Raw genomic sequence first — 23253 nt, forward strand, 5'->3', positions numbered from 1 at the left:
CTCTGGGGTTAGCTCGAGATATCTTCGTCTTAAGCCTGCTGTTTTAGAGACTGTGTGGATCATGAGGTACCTAGATAAGCTACATTTGAAGGATGTCTTTGTTTGAAATTATTGATTGACCATTAGGTCTATGTGGGATCAGCATATGACCATAGTTGTTTGTAAGAAGGTGTAACAGTTTGTGGAAGTGTCCATTTAGGGACTGTTTTTAACTTTGCTTCTGGATAAGTATAAAGCTGTCTGGTTTGGGTGCACAATCTTTAGGGAAAGGGCAGCTGAACAACATGCTTTCTCTCCAAAAATACAAGATGACTGTATTTTTGTTTTGTGTTTTGTGTGTGGACATTTGTATAATTGTTACTGATGGTGTGATGGATTGTACAGTATCTACAACTGTTTCAACAAGTAACAATGTTTGATGCTTTTTTTATGTCTCTGTGTGGTTCTTCAGCAACAATGAAAAATTTCCACGACAGGACCTGTATGCTTAAGTGAAGGAAAAAAAGAGTTGTTTTATTGTTTAAAGAAAGACATTTGAGAAGAATTCATATCAAATGTTTCTTTATGTTTATCTATACACAATGTTCTTTTTAGTCAGTTAATATAGAAAAAGATACTGGAGCCTAGACAGAAAAAAATTATTGTCACTGTTTACTGATCAAAGACAGGAAGCTCAAAACTTCCTCATCCTGCAGGTTTTTTCATGTCAATGATCAGCTTGTTCATATGTGTGTGCTGACCTCACACAGCTGCTGTTGACTGATTTGTTATATATAATACCAGATACACACAAATAAAACTCCCAAAGCTCTAAATGGAGAACAAGACTAAAAGACACCAGAAGCAGGTCTGCACACACATTAACACTGTAGTACACGATTATGTTTAATTTGAAATGTTTGTGTCTAAGTTTGCAAAAATGAAGATTAAAACATTTTTAATACATTCAAAAGAATTTTCATATGAAAATAGACCAGTGTAGGGAAAAATGATATCAATTACTTCCTTGTGTGTTATAGAACTGAATTTATAGTGAAAAGGTCTGAATCACCAGTAACAGGAAAAGGTTTTGGGTGTGATTCTCACAGAAACCGTCTGCTCTAATAATGTATGCTGACATCAAATGACAGAAAGTAGAAAAGCCTACTTTTCTACTCCTCTAATTATTTCATTTAATTTACACATCATTGATTGTATTTGCTTAATTCAACAACAAATTCACTGATTACTGTAGTATTATAGACCATGTTGACTGTTAGTTTTACCAATGAGTACTAAACACAAATTACAGCTGAGGCTGATGGGATGGGTGAGTTCTGCAGGTATTTTGTTATAAACCAAAGTACAGGACGAAATGAAACTTTGACCTGATGACGGCACTGGATGAAAAGTCAGTGGTTCACCAAAGTTATTATTACACTTCATCCTGAGAGGGGACATGAATGTCATTTACATCATCATTTGTGTTTGAGCACATACACAAAGGTTATGATAGCTGTGTAGCTAACTGCTAATTTAATGTGTCATCCAGCATAATGGTGGCTCTGTAACAATTATATTTTGAAACAACTCACAAACTAACTTGTGTCACTTATTCAATGATAACAATTAGAATAACACATATAAAAACATGTGAAGTGAAAGAAGCATCTTCATCACTGAGGTTCTCTCATCAGTCCAGTAATGAAGAGCAGCAGCAGCAACACTGGAAACTAGAATATATATGTAATACATGAAGTCAATATTTCCATCTGTTCAAATACTCACAGGATGTGAGCAGTGAGGGTGAGAACTGTTTGTATTTGTCAGATATTCATATCACTCAGGTCAGCTGATCTTCAGCTTTACAGCAAAACCAAATGGACTTGCCCTGTAGGTCTTAAATTAGAAACTAAAAAGGGAAGTTGGTCTGTTTCATTACAGCACAGCTCGATAAATGATTTCATTTGAATTTACCAAAGGATTTTACTGCTGCTCTGTTTTTGATGTGAATTTGTTGGGTAAGACCTTAACTTTTTAACCCAGAGTTATAATATTCTGTTACATCTTGTGAACTGAAGTGGAAAATATTTGATATATATTATTTGTTGAGCTTTAGTTTAGCAGAAATGGCACCTCATAAATTAGAAGATATGGTAACATTTTACCATTAACAGATACCATAATCTCACTACTTTGGTATTATTTAGAATTTACATTAAATATAATATTTCATAGTGTAGTTATGCAGATTTACATCCCTGGTTTGAATGTGTGAATTTGAGGATAATTTGCTTTAAAATAAATTGCACGATTATTAAAAACTGATTAAAAGAAGAAAATATTCCTGCATTGTTGTGTTTGTAAATCCAGGTGATTCATGGCAGCCCTGTCTACAAAGATGTTGACAGACAACATGTTACTGAGTGTCTTCTTTCTTACAGGTGAGCTGTTTGTTCACTCAGTTTTATTTGGAGACATTAACTCAAATCATTTACACTCTGAAACAAAGCAGAAAGACCAGAAATTTCTTACAACTGTTCACATCCTGACTGCAACGTCAAATGTTTTAGTTTAAAACTATTAACAGGACAAGAAAACATGCAACATTCAGCTGCTGAACTGGAGATTTTTCTACTTAATGTTAATCGTGACTCTGATCTCATAGGTGCTTTGGCTGCTTGTCCTCATATTCCACACCTCTTCATTACTGCACCGCTGGAGATAGAAGCACTGAGTGGATCTTGTTTGCAAATCCCGTGTAACTTTAGTGCTGGACCAGGAAAAACATTTGATGGCAGCAGAACAACCTTTGGACTGTGGATTAAAAATGACCACAGATTTGCACTCTATCCACAGGATGTGATTTTCAACAGTAGTCAGACAGTTAACACCTATCCAATGAAAATTACTGGAAACCTGAGTCAGAAAAACTGCACCACTCTGTTTTCCAGTTTAAACACAACATATACAGACAAATACTACTTCAGAATTGAGGGCAATGAATTCAGGGCAACAGCTGTTTGTGATCCTGTTCAAATAACAGTCAAAGGTAAGAGAGTTTTCTTTTTTCCAGTCATATTGTTGTTTAGAATAAAAAGGAAATCAGTTGCAGCTTTGGCCTGAACAGCAAACACCATGGCCCTAACCTTTACTGTGAAATTAAATATCTGATGTAGACTACAAAGAAAACTCAGCTGTGGTGAAATGTGAGAGAAACCAGCCTGTGAACACATAGTCATTGGTTTGAATGTCCTGACTCACAGTTGAATAATACCTGAATATTCATACATTTAATCAGTATCAAGTTATTTCAAATCCTCCATATTCATTGAGGGACAAAGTCTAAATGAATCAGTCTTAGTTTGTTTAAGTCACTGATTTTGACAGTTACTGTCTCAATAAATGCTCACAATACTCAATGTGGTTTTTACAAATGGGTAAAAATTAAGGGGAAACATAAAATTTTGTTTCAGTTTAGCTGTAAAATAACTAACACTGACATGTAAAGTAAAGTAAAGTCTGTGTTTGATTTTAAACCACAGATTCTCCTCCGAGCCCCAGAATTAAAATCTCAGGTGAGCTGAAGGAGAAGGAGTCTGTCACTATAACCTGCTCAGCTTTCACTCCCTGTCCACACTCCCCCCCTAAACTCACCTGGAATCTCCAACAAGACGCTCACAACAAAATAGAGGAAAACGCAGATCGAACCTTTATGACTAAAATCCAGAAGACCATCACTCTGTCTGACAAGCACGACGGATACAACATCACCTGTTCTTCCAGCTACTCTGTGAATGAAGGACAAAATGCTAAGTCAGCAAAGGAAAAAGTGACTCTCAGTGTTTCATGTAAGGCAACCAGAGTTTGTTATTGGATCCTGTCAAAACATGATGATTTATGGGATGTCAGCTGATTTTTAATGAATAAAAATAATCACATTTTCTTCAGATGCTCCCAAAGACACCTCAGCGAGGATCAGTCCATCAGGTTCGGTGTCACCAGGTAGCTGGGTGAACCTGACCTGCTCCAGCAGAGCCAAACCTGCTGCCAACTTCACCTGGTTCAACATCAGCAAAGATGGACCCATGAAAGTATCTGAAGGAGACTTTTACAGCTTCAATGTGACAGATGGAGGAGTTTATCACTGTGTGGCCACAAATGATCTTGGTAATCAGACGTCATCAAGGATCCATCTGACTATTAAAGGTAAATGCAGGACTGTACTGAATCCACTCTAATGTGGGACTTCAGAAGTGGTTGCACCAGCTATGATATGTCCACATTCACCCTTTGTTTTTGTTTAGTCACTTATATTGCTTTTGTGTCTATGAGCAGGACCAGATTCTCATGGATCTTTTCAGCGGTGGGCGGTTCTTGGAGGAATCATTGGGATCATCGTACTCATCTGCCTGGTTGTCTGTGTGTGGTGAGTATCACACATTAAAGCAGCTAACATGATTCAGTTTCTGGCTGAAATTTCAGCTGCAGCCACATTCAAGATGAAGGCGCAGATGTGTGATCTAGCAGATCTTAACCTGTTTATCTCTTGTGGCACTTTTGACTTCATTAAATTATATTATTTATTTATTATATCATTAAAGTTTATTATTGAACTTCATCATATAATATGATACACTGACTCTCATTGTACAGACACCTGAAAGAAGAAGCTATGATACTGTGTAGACATGTTCTCATTGCCCCTTAATAATAACAATCCTACCAAAAAGAGTTATTATAACTAAAGTTCAGGAACAAGACCATGACCCACTCTCTCACTAATTCAAACACCTTTGCCTCACTAATCCAAATCACCTGTGCACTCATATATAGGTGTGTCTAACCCTGGGTCATGACGTTCACTCTTCTGGACCCACTCCATTTCCTCCTATTCCTATTGCTCCGCACATCTTAAATATCATGACCACCTGTGATTTCACCTTGGCCTCCGCCGTTCCGCCTGTTCGTCCCCCTCTGGCTGCACGACCCTTTCCCATTTAATCTTCCTTCAGGCAGCAGATATTGTCAGGTTCCTATGTTGACCTCGCTCAGCTCCTCCAGCCATCCACTTATGCTATTACCAGTCCTAGGTTGATCTCAACACCCCATGGTGCAGCCCAGCTCAGGCACCCTTCATCTTGCTGTTCAGACTGCAGGGCCGAGCTGGATGACTACCTATACACCATCTCGGATTTGGCTCTGCGGTTTGCCAGTTTTTATACATACCATGTTCTTCTCACATCCCAGGCCACAGGTTGCCTCTAGCAGTTCAACCAGGGCACCTACTGGGGTGCCCTCAACCCAGAGCTATACTGCCACGTCTTCGCAGCATGGTCTTCCTTGGCTTGCAACTTGTGCGGGGCTCCTTCACACCCAGCTACCGCATATGTCATTGCTGTTTCTTACCCACATGTCAACTGTTGTGTCAAATCGATGGAAGACAGTTGAAGAAAACACCTGATCAAAAACTGCTTTTTGAAGATAAAAATCAGGAGTCAGAGGTCCAAGCAGCAAAGTGTTCTTTAATGCAAAGGAGAGCAAATTAGCACATACAAGATGAACCAGGTCGCTCTGAAGGTTTTTTCCTTCAGGGCATAGTTTTTATACCTTTGGGTAGGCATAGGTCACACCTATCGTCCGTCCTCCTCATTTTTTGGCCAATTACACTATTATATTTTATCTTCGTCACTCGTTGTTGGTCAAAACTCTTCAAGACAGGTTTTGAGCTGTCGTGGATATGTACTGGCATATTCAATTCTATCTGGTTATGTCCAATTTTTTTATATAAGTATTGGGGATCATTTTACACCATTATTGCCAAGTTGTCTTCTGGCCTTTATTTTTTTAGTTATTCTAGTCACTTTACATCCTTATTTCTTGATCTCCTCCAGAGTGTATTTTTAAAAAAGGTGAAGACTTTAATGCAGACCCAAGCAAAGTGACATGTAATACAAACACACTCAAATTTCTCCAGTGTATGATTATGATTCTTTTACCGTGCTTCTATACGTACATCGTGATTAAATGTGATTCATGAGATTACAAATACATCATCAATAGGATTCTAAACACTAGCACTTATTGTTTATAAAATTTATAAAATCAATCTGCATAGCTTAATATTGTCTTTAAGCACACCAATGACATTTAATGAAAATACACCACACAACATGTTAATCAAAGGCTTAAGAAAGACAGAACCTCTGCTTGCAACAAAACATCTACCCCTGATAGCAGACCTCCTCACCTGTTGTATCCAAACCCTCCGTGCAGGATACTCGTTCCCATCGATTAACTCAACACTTGAATCTATGTTCCTCCTAGCATTCTCAGTTTATTTTACGATGCTCAGAATCCACCACCACCTCATCCACCTACAACCTACGACATCCTCAGATTTAACCTCAAACGAAGCAAAACCAACCAGCTCTGCATTTCTCACCCCATTTTCCTCTTCTGTTTAAACTCTTATGTGAGCCCTTTTGAACTCATTCATACTTACGTAAACCAGAGACTAACCCACCATGCTTCTCCTCAAGACCCACTCTTAACCACCGAATCCAGCCACACACTGCTGGTTCCACCACCATCTCTGCTAAGTTCTGTCCAAGTCAGGAATTTCATTATCCTCTGGTCACTCCTTCCGAGTAGGAGTCGCTTCAACCGCTTCCAGACAAGGAATCCTGGACCACACAATCAAAATCCTCGGCCGCCGGTCTTCCCAAGCCTACCATAGCTATATCCATAGCCACCTCAGCAACATCCAGAGTCCATTCTCACCTAGTCCCGTGAAGCTAACTTATATAATACATCATATATAATACCAGTGTACTCAGTTAGGAGCAGGTTTGGTTATTAGCAATAATTAATAGTTAATTAATAGTTATAAAATGATTATTAATTATTATAAATCAATAAATCGTCAGTGTGAATTGATAATAAACTAATAACCAAACAGTGAAAACAGTCTCAAAAAGTTGTGTTCACCTTAAAATTGTCAGTATCTGAGAAACATTAACATTTATAAGTTGAACAGTGAAGGTTTGAATTTGAGCACTGACTCCATCAACAAGCTGTTATCACAGTATGTATGCAAACAATCACAGGAAACTTCTCTTTAAATGCACAACAGAATGTATTAACTTTAGCAATATCAATTATAAATCAATAACTCTTCAATTAATAAACATCTGTCATACAACTATGAACACAAGCAACAATAAATGACAGTGGTTATAAACAGCATGACAATATACAGCACTTACAGATGTGTATGTGTGAGTGTACGTGTGTGGCGGGGGGTGGGGGGTGGGGGGCATGAGAGAGGAAGGAGGAGGAACAAGATGGCGGACCTGAACCATGTGGTGTTATGTCATGTGAGATTTCTGGTCAAGATGGTGGGTGTGACCGCGAGATTTGAACAGAGACAATGGTTTATGGCATCTGCCGGCTCAACAAGTGTCTCTAACAAAGAGATAACTTGGGGACAGGGCTAAGCTCTGGTACAGAGTTATCTGCTCACCACGTGTGTGTGCATGTAGGAGCGTGTATGTGTGTAGTTAGTAAGAGGGAAAGGAGGTAGAAGCACCAAAGAATAAAAGATTTCAGCAATTGTGAGGAGAGGTGGTATTTGCTTTTATTTACACAGAGACGTGGCATGAAAACATACTTATTTGATGGCCATGGTCTGATTTCAACAAATAAAATGCAACCCACAGTCTCACACATGATGGTGAGCTAACACAAAGCAGTCCAAGCAGTTAGATAGACACAAATCAGTTTAGTGTGGTTAACACAACCAGACAAGCAGCAAACAACAACACTACTTCAGTATCATCAGCAGCAATAACGGGACTCAGTCCATTTAACTTCACAAAAACAACAGCAATAAAGCTGAAAATAACACACTTTATGCACCTATCTTTCCCCAGACTTAAGCCTCTTACTTTGCTTTAAGGAAGCAAGTAGGGTGTGTTTCAGTCTGTCTTTTGGGTCCAGCTCGGTTCCTGACGGAGCTGTCCTCTCGCTCTGTCTCTGTCTGGGTGTTGTGGAGAAAACAGCAGAGTCGACTCAGTTTGAAAACAGCAGGGCATAGAAGTTATCCACATCTTCGTGTAGAAATTCTTTTCTTCCTTCTGCAGGCAAACAGGGAGCGCTAGGTTGCAACAGCGGTTAGAGAAATCTCTACTCGTCCAGTGAGGTTGAGATCATGCAGACTAATGTATGTATGTCCTGTACATACATTTAATGTACGTACAGGAGTCATGTCCTTTCATCAGCTGTGTGGGCAGCGGGAGGTGTACTTCAAGGGGCGTGTGGAGTGTTTATATTCTCGGTGATGCACAGCAGGGGAGAGAGCCGAGAGTTTGACTCTGCCGGATTTCACAACTAGGTGTGAGTTGAGCAGAGCAGGATGGGAGTTGAAGTCTGTTTGGAGTTCTTTTGTTTGACTTGGCGCCTTTCTTTGTTATCAGGCTTTGTGATTGCGTGCAGGCCTGCCTTTCTCTTCATGCACATGGAGTATGAGCCCAACACCAGTTAAAAGTTTGGACACACATTTCCCTTCACTTGAATGAGAAAGTGTCTCCAAACTTTTGACTGGTGCTGTATGTACAGAGTTTGACACTTTCAACTCCTCAAGTTTCTCTGTGCTAACCTTAAAGTGTGTATCTACGAGCATGAATGGTGACATCACAACTAGATCGGAGCCAATCATGGTCCAGTAAACAACTTACACAAGTGTGATCAGGAGACTTGAAGCCTCCAGTGCTGAGAATGAACTTAACAGTGAAGCAGGAAACATCATGTGTTCAGCAGTTAAACTTCTGAAATGAAAAATATATATTTGCATATTTATAGATTCTGGATGTAATGAACAATAAGGAGTATATGTCATTTTAAGGATCTTAATTAGGTAATTGAACTTTTGGATTTGGAAAATCATATTAGACATATTAGACAAATTTTTATTTCAAGAAGAAGTTGTGTATTCAGTTACTATTTACTCAATAGAGGTCACTGTAGACCACAGGATGTTGTGCTGCATGTTTGGAAAGAAACTGAGAAAAGAGGAAGTAGTAAAGTACCAGAGTGAAGTGTCTCACTCTCTTTCCTTGATGTTTAGATTACTTGGGCCTATAACAGAAGAGCATTATTATACATCTTAAAACACATCTGGAGGGGATCTTAAAGGTATCTCCTGGACTTTGGGGCCACTAGTAGCTATGGAACAAAGTTTTTACAAGCGGGTCCCCTTTTTGTGTGTGCTTGTGTGTATTAGGGGGATACTGACATTTATCTGTTGAATTTATGAATAGCTCGCTACACTATTGTTTTTACTGTATAAAGTCTATAAAGTTTTTAATCTTCAGGTGGATTATACTTTCCATCACAGCTCCCATTATTTTATTAATTTACAACATTTTTAAATAGCATAAATAATTTATTTGCAACATAAGCACTATTACTCCATTTTCCCCACTGTTCCTGTCTTGTTATCCAATAATAATTTTACTGTACTTAAAAAATTCTTACAGTTTAATTTGTCAAGTAAGTTTAAAACACAAATTTGTTTCCCCTTCATTATCTAACCTCTGGTCTTCTTCACTTGTATTTACAGACAGTAATTATTTAATTCATATACTGTTTACTAAACAATTGGTAAATAATAGCTGTAATTTCAAGTGTTATCAAAATGTTTCTACATTCTACATTATTATATCTACAATTTTTCCTTTATTTTACAGCATTCTTGTGTATTTGAAGTGGTTCCGGTCGACAAATCCAACTCCACAACAAACTCAGGTGGGAAAATTCTGAACTTTGGAAACACAACAAATGTGACAAAACATCATGTTAGCAACCTGCTGTGGTAGAAGATTATGAGTATTCACTCTCCAAGACTGAACAACACACAAAAGAATGGACAATTGATCTTTTAGCTCTTTTATGACACAATATAAGATGTTTTGTTGCTGTGTACAGTGACAGCAGATTGTTCTGATCTTCACTGCTTTATATAAGTGGGAGCCAATTCAAAGGTTGAATTAATCATTTTCCAAATCCAAATGAAGGTCCCCCTCCAGCTCCTCATAACTTTTCTTGTTTGGTAAATTTTTTGCAGAGTCAAACAGGTGAAGAGCCAGCTGTTGAAGAGCCAGCCAGTAAAACAGAAGAAGAAAAAGTAGAGAGAGGCGGAGAAGACATCCATTACGGAGAGATTGACTTCTCCAGACTGGGATCTAAACCGTCCTGTGACTCAGTGCAGGACAGCGGACAGCAGCTGGATACAGTGTATGCACAGGTCAATGTGTCCGAGCCAACAAACAGCTAATACACACTGCTGACAGCCCAAAGGACCTGTATGCTCAAGTGAAGAGAAACTGAGTTGTTTTATTGTTTAAAGGAAGACATTTGAGAAGAATTCATATCAAATGTTTCTTTATGTTTATCTATACACAATGTTCTTTTTAGTCAGTTAATATAAAAAAAGACACTGGAGCCTGGACAGAAAAATGTCATTATCACAGTTTAACCGATAGTTTCTAGCGTTGTGTTATGAGGAAGAGACTCAGACCAGGGTGTCTATGGAGGCAACCATTTCTTTCGGCAACTGACGACAGAAGTAAATAAAAAAAACCCTCCGGTCAATTGTGATGCTAACTCAGGCTCCTACACAAATTAAATAACAGAAATGTGTTAGCATACTGCACAAGACGTCCAAGCTAATAAACAAACTTATACCCGTAATTCAAAGGGAGGGCACAACGTCGCTTACCTCTCCCATGAAGTACAACAAGAAAAGGGGAGAGGTAAAGGCGGGGGACATCAAAATTGAATGTAGGGGTACAATGTACTGAGTCTTAAATGTTCCACATATTGACCCTGGAGAAGTAGCACGTCAGGATGTAAATATTCACAAATTTTGTGTAATTTTAATACATATGCTGCATAGTTGACTCTGTTACAACAGAGCTCTTCACAACCAAAAAACATCTTCCTTTTGCTTCTTTTACTTCTCTAGTATTTCACATCTATAACATAATCTACTGAAATGTCAAAATACAGCTATTAATGTGACTCAGGTCTGAAACGTGTCAGATTAATGTCTGAATCTTACATTCATATTGTAATAAACCTGGCTGTAGGTATGAATATTTAATACTGGACTGGCTGAAAAGTTACTGCTGCCACCACCTTTTTCCCCGGTATGGTCTGGTGTCAGAGATCTGAGAAAGTTACACACTGACAACAATATATATATATATATATATATATATATATATATATATATATATATATATATATATATAAAAGACTTTATTTTACAGCAATGAGTTCAGACAATAGCATTTTCATGGACCGAGGATAATACTGGCCAAGCTATAACATACCCCCCTCAGACAGTCTGTCCCCCAGCTAAACAGCCGCCTTGAGTGTCACAGCACACAAAACCACCCCACACAAGTAACACACTGTAACAGCTGACAGGTGGGTACACACACACCCACACGTCCTGTTGCAAGAAGCATTTAAGAAAACACATTAGACTTAACGCAGTGAAAACCACACGATTCCACCCTAAATAGGCAAACTTGATCTCACACCACTATGGGGCGTGCAGACCAACCTAGCCGAGACAGACATGTATCTCCCCCATACCTATCAGCTATCTTTCCCCCAGTTTGCCTCGGTTGCCACCAATACACTGCTGCTGCTCTTAAGATCTATAAAAAGTCACAAATAACCATAGAATAAACCAGGACAGTAACAGACAAAACTAAACACAAAAACACTTAAAATGTCCTTATTTAAAATGACAACTTAAACTGTCCGGTCAAACGAGACCCTCCCCTGGGGTCTAGGCTTATGGCGCTGGTCCAACACGGCCCATATGCAGCAAGAGCCCGTGGGGGAATTGTCGGTCCAGCACCGGAACAGCGGAGCGGCTGACAGCGTGTCAGACGCTCCAACATAAAGCTGGGAAGCGGCAGGGCACTCCTAGTGTTCCCCAGTCCCTGACTAAACTCAGCCCTACCACAGGAACATCTCCCCCTGTCCTATCTGCCTTCGCCGCCGGCAGCCCTAGACGGCTACGAACGGCACCCGCCCCCCTACCGTGAGTGCAGTATCAGTAGCTTCGCCGGGCAAACTACCTGCGACATACATGCTCCGCTCCCCAGGACTCACTCCCGCTCTCTCGACAGCCCCTTTACCAGTTCGCCACCTCCACAATCAAGGCCAGCTGAGAACAATCGGCTCACCGAGTCTTTGTCAGCGGCAACAGTCCAGATCAGGTGAAACCCATAGTCTTTAATTTATTGTCAACACCGTCGCAGAATATTACAACCCAACTTCACTACAATATCATTCAGGTGTCACTGAATGTATCCGGGATTTCGCAGAAACATTAGTACTGATGTTCTGTTTTTAGCTCACAGCTGCTGTGTGTCACATTCTTTCCTTTGACCTTATTAAACACCTACAGCATCACACAGCCACAGAAACGATATGTGCGTCTTTAAATTGAGAGAGTGATGTGCGCATTTACGCACGTAGCACAGTAGCAGTAACTTCATTAAAAGGATAAGTCAGGATCTGACGGTAATTAATGTTCTGTGCTCTGCTACACATCAACACCATTGACTTTATATAAAGAGGTCAGCTGTTACACACAGATTCCAGGTTTATATGTTGGAATTGTTTGTAATAAAGAAGCCCTTATGGTGAAAAAAACGATAAGGGGCTGCGTTGGTGCGGGCGTGTTGTTTGAAGAGTCGGTGAGACAATGAACTATGATCCGGCAGTCCGGTTGGAATAATAGATTATTGCATTTAAAGGCTGGTCAGAAAAACACTTCAGCGGTAATATTCACAATTCTGGAAAATTATCACGCTGCAACCATGTTTATTAGTGCGCACGTGTGGAGTGCGTCTGTGTCCGCAGAAACACACACGCACACGGAAACTTTTTGCCCCCCGCACTTCTGTAAGGTAGTTGTTTTTTGAGCGCTCCCTTGACGCAGGTGGTGCGTTCAGTTCACCGGATTTCCGCAACTGCTGCAGGTATGGGAGTAGTTTCTGTGCTGGTCCTGTGCTGTACTCGCCTCCCTCAGAGATGACCCTCTCACGGACTGGTGTCAGTAGGTTCACTCCTCTCTCGCTCCGCAATTTTATTATGTTGCGTGTAGTAAATGGGTGTTTTGTTTCTAGGTCCCCGTGTGTAGTAGCCAGCTTAGGCACCATAAACTCTCACCTCCCCTGAGCTTTCAGACGCTACCTGATTCGTATGTATATGACCAGGGAAGAGGTTTGTAAAAAAAAAAAAAAGCCACCCAGGAGAGAGCCTAGTGTGACGGGTCGTGTCTTTCTGTGGACGTATGGTGGATGTATCCCTGATGTCCAGGGGTGGAGCAGCGATTTTAAAAGTGTGGAGGTTCTAGGGGTGGGACATGTTTACAGTTTACAGGGCAGTTTACTACTTACATCCAGTTGTTTGTATGAATTGCTGTACTGGAGCATAGCTATCCTTATTATACTTAAGATAATCACAGAGTATCTTTATTCTACTTCCTTACATACCTTATAGACATGAAATGAAACTTACACTTCCATTAAAATGAAATGGATACTTATAGATGCAAAACAAATTGAACCCTGGTAACAAATCAGTAAGAGTCATTTCTGACCAGTACATATTGTACATATTCTTGCTGAAGTCCGCCCAGCATGGTGGCTAATTAGCGATTAGCTTAACTCACGATTAGTGATTAGCATGCTAATAAACATTAATTTGGTCGTTAAGACTTTACCATTAAGCAACACATTGCCATAAGACAGACAGATGTTACACATCTGAAAATATGAATGCTCACCTTTGTCTATAACTATTTAAAAACGACAACAGAAGTAACTAAAAACCAAATTTGCCACCTGGCTTACATTTAGGATAGCCTACTTCATTTATGTTCAATGATGTTAGCTGAGCTGACACATCACATAACAAGACAAAGTTACAAAAGAATTATGTTTCTGTGAAAGTGCGGGTGTTACAACACCCTTAACACCTTTGGCTGCGACGCCCATGGGAATAACTTGATTCCTCAGCTCCTCGGACTGCTCGTCGGCTCCACTCCCTCACCTGGACGTCCTCTGGTCGTCTGGAGGAGAACGGCGCTCTAGGGAGCTGGGGAGCATCACCCCGCCCACGGTCCCTTTTCGCCGTGGTGAGGCAGCTCGGGCCCTCTCCCTCTCTCTCCCCACTTCCCCCATGGTACGCCCCTAGGTACGCAAAGGGGAAAGAAAGATACTCACATTGCCATCGGCACAGCCGCCCACATCTGGCTTTTACCGCGACCGCAGGCAGGGTTGACTGCTGCTCCCCCTCCTCAGCCTTCCGCCGTAGTCCCTCCAGACTCGTGCTTTCCCGTCCTCCACTCCCGCTTCCTTCCTTCCTTCACTCCTCCGGCAGCAATGATGACTCTTATCTGTGCTCCCGCCCCGCTGATTACCTCCTTACAAGTGTGTTCAGTTTTACTGATGGCATGTGGCCATGTGGAAATCAACACAAACTACACACACTAAAATTCAAAACAATACATGCAAAAAAGTTAGAAAACCATAATAAAATTTATATAAATAATCATAACTAAACCAAGACAAAACAAGCAAACATAGGTTGTAATGCATGCAACTCAAAACACAACAACCCAAAATATAACTGCAATAATAAAATAAAGTCAATAACAGGTCACAATCTCACATCTAGCTAGTTATATTTATTTTGGTAGTAGTCATTTTTGTTTTAATTTAATATTTCATTATGTATCACAGGACTGTGGGTCTTGGTCAGTATTTAGCAGTTTCACTTGGAAGCTGCTGCTGCAATTCTGGCCATCTGACCGACTGATATTGTTTGGGAGAGTGTTTCTTTAGTCTAGATTTGTTTGTTCATTTTTTTTATTTTTCTTTCCTTTCCTTTTCTTACACCACTGGCAGGAGGCCCTTTTTTCTATAGCTGTTGATAACTAGTGTTAAGTGTTTCAACATCAGGGCAACTGCATAGTGTTTTTGTTTGTTTGTTTGGTTGAACACTTTACTGATTTTGTATTCCTTTTTATTTTTCAGAAGCTGAGCGCCCACGGTGGTGGGGTTGGTGTTTGTAGGTGGCGGTTCCTCCTTTCCTGTGTGCTATGTTCAACTGAGCAATTCCCCTGCTCCCCTTTTAATACATGTTTGGATGGTATGCTTAATTATTCTTTTTTTTTTCACCAATTTTTGCTATTGTTAAAAATAAAGATTTATTGATGGATGTAACCATGTGTCTTGCCTCGTAGTATAACGAACCTGATTGCCTTATTGGTACTGGTCTGAGGTAACATTTGTCCCTGGGTAAAACCCCCAGGGTGGTGTAGTTGGATTCCTTTGATTACACTGGTTAGTGCCCTATATACTATTCTCTTGCCACAATATGAAACTGGACCAGTGTAGGGAAGAAATTATATCAATTACTTCCTTGTGTGTTACAGAACTGAATTTATAGTGAAAAGGTCTGAATCACCAGCAACAGGAAAAGGTTTTGGGTGTGATTCTCACAGAAACCATCTGCTCTAATAATGTATGCTGACATCAAATGACAGAAAGTAGAAAAGCCTACTTTTCTACTCCTCTAATTATTTCATTTAATTTACACATCATTGATTGTATTTGCTTAATTCAACAACAAATTCACTGATTACTGTAGTATTATAGACCATGTTGACTGTTAGTTTTACCAATGAGTACTAAACACAAATTACAGCTGAGGCTGATGGGATGGGTGAGTTCTGCAGGTATTTTGTTATAAACCAAAGTACAGGACGAAATGAAACTTTGGCCTGATGACGGCACTGGATGAAAAGTCAGTGGTTCACCAAAGTTATTATTACACTTCATCCTGAGAGGGGACATGAATGTCATTTACATCATCATTTGTGTTTGAGCACATACAGAAAGGTTATGATAGCTGTGTAGCTAACTGTTAATTTAATGTGTCATCCAGCATAATGGTGGCTCTTTAACAATTATATTTTGAAACAACTCACAAACTAACTTGTGTCACTTATTCAATGATAACAATTAGAATAACACATATAAAAACATGTGAAGTGAAAGAAGCATCTTCATCACTGAGGTTCTCTCATCAGTCCAGTAATGAAGAGCAGCAGCAGCAACACTGGAAACTAGAGTATATATGTAATACATGAAGTCAATATTTCCATCTGTTCAAATACTCACAGGATGTGAGCAGTGAGGGTGAGAACTGTTTGTATTTGTCAGATATTCATATCACTCAGGTCAGCTGATCTTCAGCTTTACAATAAAACCAAATGGACTTGCTCTGTAAGTCTTAAATTAGAAGCTAAAAAGGGAAGTTGGTCTGTTTCATTACAGCTCTGCTTAATAAACTGTGAAGGATTTTCACTTGAAATCAGTCAAAGGATCTTACTGCTGCTCTGTTTTTGATGTGAGCTTTTTGGGTAAGACCTTAACTTTTTAATCCAGAGTTATATTATTCTGTTACTCCTTGTGAACTGAAGTGGAAAATATTTTATATAACATCTTATTTGTTGAGCTTTAGTTTAGCAGAAATGGCACCTCATAGATTAGAGGATATTGTAACATTTTACCATTAACAGATACCATAATCTCACTACCTTGGTATTATTTAGAATTTACATTAAATATCAGATTTCATAGTAAAGTTGTACAGATTTACATCCCTGGTTTGAATGTGTGAATTTGAGGATAATTTGCTTTAAAATAAATTGTATGGTTAATAAAAACGCCATAAAATGGTTAAAAGAACAAAATATTCCTGCATTGTTGTGTTTGTAAATCCAGGTGATGAGATTCATGGCAGCCCTGTCTACAAAGATGTTGACAGACAACATGTTACTGAGTGTCTTCTTTCTTACAGGTGAGCTGTTTGTTCACTCAGTTTTATTTGGAGACATTAACTCAAATCATTTACACTCTGAAACAAAGCAGAAAGACCAGAAACTTCTTACAACTGTTCACATCCTGACTGCAACGTCAAATTTTAAAACTGTTAACAGGACAAGAAAACATGCAACATACAGCTGCTGAACTGTATTTATTGCATCATGAACCATCTCATCATGGAGATTTTTCAACTTTATGTTAATCGTGACTCTGATCTCACAGGTGCTTTGGCTGCTTGTCCTGATTCAGGCCTCTTCATTACTGCACCGTTGAAGATGGAAGCACTGAGTGGATCTTGTTTGCAAATCCCGTGTAACTTTAGTGCTGGACCAGGAAAAACATTTGATGGCAGCAGAACAACCTTTGGAGTGTGGATTAAAAATGACCACAGATTTAAAACCTATACAAGAAATGTGATTTTCAACAGTGGTCAGACAGTTAACACCTATCCAATGAAAATTACTGGAAACCTGAGTCAGAAAAACTGCACCACTCTGTTTTCCAGTCTAAACACAACATATACAGACAGATACTACTTCAGAATTGAGAACAGACCATTCAGCGAAACAGCTTTTTGTGATCCTGTTCAAATAACAGTCAAAGGTAAGAGAGTTTTCTTTTTTTCAGTCCTATTGTTGTTTAAAATTTAAAAAAAGGAAATCAGTCATGTATCGAGTTATTTCCACTCCTCCATATTCATTGAGGGACAAAGTTTAAGTGAATTAGTCATAATTTGCTTAAATTGCTGATTCTGACAGTAACTATCTCATTGAATGCTCACAATGCTCAATGTGGTTTTTACAAATGGGTAAAAATTGGAGGGAAACATTCAATTTAGTTTCAGTTTAGCTGTAAAATAAATAACACTGACATTAACTGGTCCAAACTGTAATTTACAAGCAGTTGCAATACAATATTCTTAATGTTGGCCTTCAAAAACACCTTCTGACCTACATCTGTAACATTTACTGTATTCTTTAATGTAAAGTCTGTGTTTGATTTAAACCACAGATTCTCCTCCGAGCCCCAAAATTGAAATCTCAGGTGAGCTGAAGGAGAAGGAGTCTGTCACTATAACCTGCTCAGCTTTCACTCCCTGTCCACACTCCCCTCCTAAACTCACCTGGAATCTCCAACAAGACGCTCACAACAAAATAGAGGAAAACGCAGATCGAACCTTTACGACTAAAATCCAGACGACCATCACTCTGTCTGACAAGCACGACGGATACAACATCACCTGTTCTTCCAGCTACTCTGTGAATGAAGGACAAAATGCTAAGTCAGCAGAGGAAAAAGTGACTCTCAGTGTTTCATGTAAGGCAACCAGAGTTTGTTATTGGATCCTGTCAAAACATGATGATTCATGGGATGTCAGCTGATTTTTAATGAATAAAAATAATCACATTTTCTTCAGATGCTCCCAAAGACACCTCAGCGAGGATCAGTCCACCAGGTTCGGTGTCACCAGGTAGCTGGGTGAACCTGACCTGCTCCAGCAGAGCCAAACCTGCTGCCAACTTCACCTGGTTCAACATCAGCAAAGATGGACCCATGAAAGTATCTGAAGGAGACTTTTACAGCTTCAATGTGACAGATGGAGGAGTTTATCACTGTGTGGCCACAAATGATCTTGGTAATCAGACGTCAGAGATCCATCTGACTATTAAAGGTAAATGCAGGACTGTACTGAATCCACTCTAATGTGGGACTTCAGAAGTGGTTGCACCAGCTATGATATGTCCACATTCACCCTTTGTTTTTGTTTAGTCACTTATATTGCTTTTGTGTCTATGAGCAGGACCAGATTCTCATGGATCTTTTCAGCGGTGGGCGGTTCTTGGAGGAATCATTGGGATCATCGTACTCATCTGCCTGGTTGTCTGTGTGTGGTGAGTATCACACATTAAAGCAGCTAACATGATTCAGTTTCTGGCTGAAATTTCAGCTGCAGCCACATTCAAGATGAAGGCGCAGATGTGTGATCTAGCAGATCTTAACCTGTTTATCTCTTGTGGCACTTTTGACTTCATTAAATTATATTATTTATTTATTATATCATTAAAGTTTATTATTGAACTTCATCATATAATATGATACACTGACTCTCATTGTACAGACACCTGAAAGAAGAAGCTATGATACTGTGTAGACATGTTCTCATTGCCCCTTAATAATAACAATCCTACCAAAAAGAGTTATTATAACTAAAGTTCAGGAACAAGACCATGACCCACTTTCTCACTTATTCAAACACCTTTGCCTCACTAATCCAAATCACCTGTGCGCTCATATATAGGTGTGTCTAACCCTGGGTCACAGCGCTCCCTCTTCTGGACCCACTCCATTTCCTCCTATTCCTATTGCTCCGCACATCTTTAATACCATGCCCATACCTGCTCTTTCTGTGGCAGCGCCCATGCCAAGTCCAGTTGTATAATAGGAAGTGAGATTCTGTCTCCACTTCTCTTGAGGTTGAAAATGTCAACACAACCTGCCTTCCCTGAGGAGCCTGTTCTGCCTGTAACAGCATGTTTCTATGGCCAGGCTTGTCCACTCAGTCTGTACATTGTCAATATTTTCCTTTATCAGTCACAGTAGTCAGGTACTCTGCCACCATGTACTCTCTGTTTAGGGTCAAATAGAATTCTAATTTACTTTGTGATTTGGTAGTTTCATTCCAATGATTGATATAGTTTTCTCTTGTTTTGAGATTATTTGGTTGGGCCAGATTATTTTTGGTCTTATTTTGGTGTGTGTGGGCAGTGCTTCAGCAGCAGCAAGCAGAGGGGACTCTGATCCATTTTCATCCACTATCCAAATGTACCCGAGTGATATAAACTTCTTCATCAAACTGCTTTCAGGAGCTCCAGCCCCTTCGATTTCTCACCCACACGTCATGTTAATCAAAGGCTTAAGAAAGACAGAACCTCTGCTCGCAACAAAACATCTACCCCTGATAGCAGACCTCCTCACCTGTTGTATCCAAACCCTCCGTGCAGGATACTCGTTCCCATCGATTGACTCAACACTTGAATCTATGTTCCTCCTAGCATTCTCAGTTTATTTTACAATGCTCAGAATCCACCACCACCTCATCCACCTACAACCTACGACATCCTCAGATTTAACCTCAAATGAAGCAAAACCAACCAGCTCTGCATTTCTCACCCCATTTTCCTCTTCTGTTTAAACTCTTATGTGAGCCCTTTTGAACTCATTCATACTTACGTAAACCAGAGACTAGCCCACCATGCTTCTCCTCAAGACCCACTCTTAACCACCGAATCCAGCAGCGTAGCCACACACTTCTGGTTCCACCACCATCTCTGCTAAGTTCTGTCCAAGTCAGGAATTTCATTATCCTCTGGTCACTCCTTCCGAGTAGGAGTCGCTTCAACCGCTTCCAGACAAGGAATCCTGGACCACACAATCAAAATTCTCGGCTGCCGGTCTTCCCAAGCCTACCATAGCTATATCCATAGCCACCTCAGCAACATCCAAAGAGTCCATTCTCACCTAGTCCTGTGAAGTTAACTTATATAATACATCATATATAATACCAGTGTACTCAGTTAGGAGCAGGTTTGGTTATTAGCAATAATTAATAGCTAATTAATAGTTATAAAATGATTATTAATTATTAAAAATCAATGAGAGAGGAAGGAGGAGGAACAAGATGGCGGACCTGAACCATGTGGTGTTATGTCATGTGAGATTTCTGGTCAAGATGGTGGGTGTGACCGCGAGATTTGAACAGAGACAATGGTTTATGGCATCTGCCGGCTCAACAGGTGTCTCTAACAATGAGATAACTTGGGGACAGGGCTAAGCTCTGGTACAGAGTTATCTGCTCACCACGTGTGTGTGCATGTAGGAGCGTGTATGTGTGTAGTTAGTAAGAGGGAAAGGAGGTGGAAGCACCAAAGAACAAAAGATTTCAGCAATTGTGAGGAGAAGTGGTATTTGCTTTTATTTACACAGAGACGTAGCATGAAAACATACTTATTTGATGGCCATGGTCTGATTTCAACAAATAAAATGCAACCCACAGTCTCACACATGATGGTGAGCTAACACAAAGCAGTCCAAGCAGTTAGATAGACACAAATCAGTTTAGTGTGGTTAACACAACCAGACAAGCAGCAAACAACAACACTACTTCAGTATCATCAGCAGCAATAACGGGACTCAGTCCATTTAACTTCACAACAAACAACAGCAATAAAGCTGAAAATAACACACTTTATGCACCTATCTTTCCCCAGACTTAAGCCTCTACTTTGCTTTAAGGAAGCAAGTAGGGTGTGTTTCAGTCTGTCTTTTGCAAGTTTCCAGAGTTTGAAAGGAAACACCTTGCACTCTTTATTTGGAAGATCTTAGCTCCAAACAGAAAAGATCTTTATATACAGTCTGAGGGTATAACATGTAACAAGGATCCTGCGGCCGGGAGTCAAACCACGGATGTTGTGATTGCGTGGTACGCACCTCAACCATTAGGCCATCTAGGGCCTCAGATTTTGTTTTTTATTTAGCACGTGTAAAAATGAAGAGAAAACTGACATTTATTTGTTGAATCTATGAATAGCTCGCCACACTATTGTTTTTACTTTGTAAAGTCTATAAAGTTTTTAATCTTCAAGTGGATTATGCTTTGGATCCCATCACAGCTCCCACTTTTTTATCATCACTTTAAAAAAAAACATAAACAACTATTTCATAGCTCATACACTATGTCAACAAAGTAATTACTCCACATTTAAAACATATTTAAATAGATCATGATCATAAAATGATTGCAACATAAGCACTATTACTCCATTTTCCCCACTGTTCCTGTCTTGTTATCCAATAATTATTTTGCTGTACTGAAAAAATTCTTACAGTTTAATTTGTCAAGTAAGTTTAAAACACAAATTTGTTTCCCCTTCATTATCTAACCTCTGGTCTTCTTCACTTGTGTTTGTATTAAATTCATATACTGTTTACTAAACAATTGGTAAATATTGGCTGTAATTTCAAGTGTTACCAAAATGTTTCTACATTCTACATTATTATATCTACATTATTTCCTTTATTTTACAGCATTCCTGTGTATTTGAAGTGGTACCGGTCGACAAATCCAACTCCACAACAAACTCAGGTGGGAAAATTCTGAACTTTGGAAACACAACAAATGTGACAAAACATCATGTTAGCATGTTAGAAGATTATGAATATTCACTCTCCAAGACTGAACAACACACAAAAGAATGGACAATTGATCTTTTAGCTCTTTTATGACACAATATAAGATGTTTTGTTGCTGCATACAGTGACAGCAGATTGTTCTGATCTTATCTGCTTTATATAAGTGAGAGCCAAGTCAGAGGTTGAATTAATCATTTTCCAAATCTAGATGAACGTCCCCCTCCAACTCCTCATAATTTTTCCTGTTTGGTAAATTTTTTGCAGAGTCAAACAGTTGAAGAACCAGCCAGTAAAACAGAAGAAGAAAAAGTAGAGAGAGGCGGAGAAGACATCCATTATGGAGAGATTGACTTCTCCAGACTGGAACCTGAACCGTCCTCTGACTCAGTGCAGGACAGCGGACAGCAGCAGGATACAGTGTATGCACAGGTCAATGTGTCCGAGCCATCAAACAGATTAACACAGACTGCTGATGGCCCAAAGGACCTGTATGCTCAAGTGAAGAGAAACTGAGAGTTGTTTTATTGTTAAAAGAAAGACATTTGAGAAGAATTTATATCAAATGTTTATTTATTTTTTATCTATACACAATGTTCTTTTTAGTCAGTTAATATAGAAAAAGACACTTGAGCCTGGACAGAAAAACATTATTGTCACTGTTTACTGATCACAGACAGGAAGCTCAAAACTTTCACATCCTGCCGTTGCAACTGCAACAGCTGCTGTTGTCTTTGAGCGCTAAACACAAATTACAGCTGAGCTTGATGGGATGGGTGAGTTCTGCAGGTATTTTGTTATAAACCAAAGTACAGGACGAAATGAAACTTTGGCCTGATGATGGCACTGAATGAAAAGTCAGTGGATCACCAAAGTTATTATCACACTTCATCCTGAGAGGGGACATGAATGTCATTTACATCATCATTTGTGTTTGAGCACATACACAAAGGTTATGATAGCTGTGTAGCTAACTGCTGATTTAATGTGTCATCCAGCATAATGGTGGCTCTGTAACAATTATATTTTGAGAGAACTCACAAACTAACTTGTGTCACTTATTCAACGATAAAAATTGTAATAACACAAATAAACACATGTG

The 23253-nt window shown here is 39.5% G+C and overlaps 3 protein-coding genes and 1 long non-coding RNA gene across 4 annotated transcripts in view; 3 read left to right on the forward strand and 1 right to left on the reverse strand.

Annotated features, from left to right (window-relative positions):
- The window catches only part of LOC121887964 (cell adhesion molecule 3-like), a 31912-nt gene extending 20692 nt beyond the window's left edge, over positions 1–11220 (forward strand). Inside the window, exon 7 of the mRNA XM_042399153.1 lies at positions 10106–11220. Within this exon, the coding sequence (XP_042255087.1) occupies positions 10106–10315 (210 nt within the window). The 3' untranslated portion in view covers positions 10316–11220. The remainder of the gene's footprint in view (positions 1–10105) is intronic.
- Positions 2345–3895, forward strand: LOC121887971 (myelin-associated glycoprotein-like). Its single transcript, XM_042399162.1, has 3 exons — positions 2345–2423; positions 2648–3031; positions 3525–3895. The coding sequence occupies exons 1-3, from the start codon at positions 2360–2362 to the stop codon at positions 3893–3895; spliced, it is 819 nt and encodes a 272-aa protein (XP_042255096.1). The 5' UTR covers positions 2345–2359.
- LOC121887976 lies at positions 2716–4009 on the reverse strand. Its single transcript, XR_006093104.1, has 3 exons — positions 3920–4009; positions 3691–3770; positions 2716–2796 (listed from the first exon to the last, which is right to left on the reverse strand). It is a non-coding gene; the product is annotated as an uncharacterized LOC121887976 (long non-coding RNA).
- A 5103-nt stretch (positions 11221–16323) lies between the features above and the next one.
- On the forward strand, positions 16324–23213 carry LOC121887962 (cell adhesion molecule 3-like). The gene is made up of 8 exons (XM_042399150.1): positions 16324–16498; positions 16863–16938; positions 17187–17567; positions 17976–18281; positions 18382–18636; positions 18766–18856; positions 22050–22107; positions 22419–23213. Exons 2-8 carry the CDS (start codon positions 16866–16868, stop codon positions 22665–22667), a joined length of 1413 nt encoding a protein of 470 aa, XP_042255084.1. The 5' UTR covers positions 16324–16498; positions 16863–16865; the 3' UTR covers positions 22668–23213.
- Positions 23214–23253: the final 40 nt, after the last annotated feature.

Source organism: Thunnus maccoyii, chromosome 21 (assembly GCF_910596095.1).
Source record: "Thunnus maccoyii chromosome 21, fThuMac1.1, whole genome shotgun sequence".
NCBI lineage: Eukaryota > Metazoa > Chordata > Actinopteri > Scombriformes > Scombridae > Thunnus > Thunnus maccoyii.

Coding starts and splice junctions, on each gene's coding strand:
- LOC121887971 (XM_042399162.1), top strand. CDS start 2,360: ATGGCAGCCCTGTCTACAAAGATGTTGACAGACAACATGTTACTGAGT. Junction 2,424..2,647: donor GAGTGTCTTCTTTCTTACAG/GTGAGCTGTTTG, acceptor CTGATCTCATAG/GTGCTTTGGCTGCTTGTCCT. Junction 3,032..3,524: donor TGTTCAAATAACAGTCAAAG/GTAAGAGAGTTT, acceptor TTTAAACCACAG/ATTCTCCTCCGAGCCCCAGA.
- LOC121887962 (XM_042399150.1), top strand. CDS start 16,866: ATGAGATTCATGGCAGCCCTGTCTACAAAGATGTTGACAGACAACATG. Junction 16,939..17,186: donor GAGTGTCTTCTTTCTTACAG/GTGAGCTGTTTG, acceptor CTGATCTCACAG/GTGCTTTGGCTGCTTGTCCT. Junction 18,637..18,765: donor GATCCATCTGACTATTAAAG/GTAAATGCAGGA, acceptor GTCTATGAGCAG/GACCAGATTCTCATGGATCT.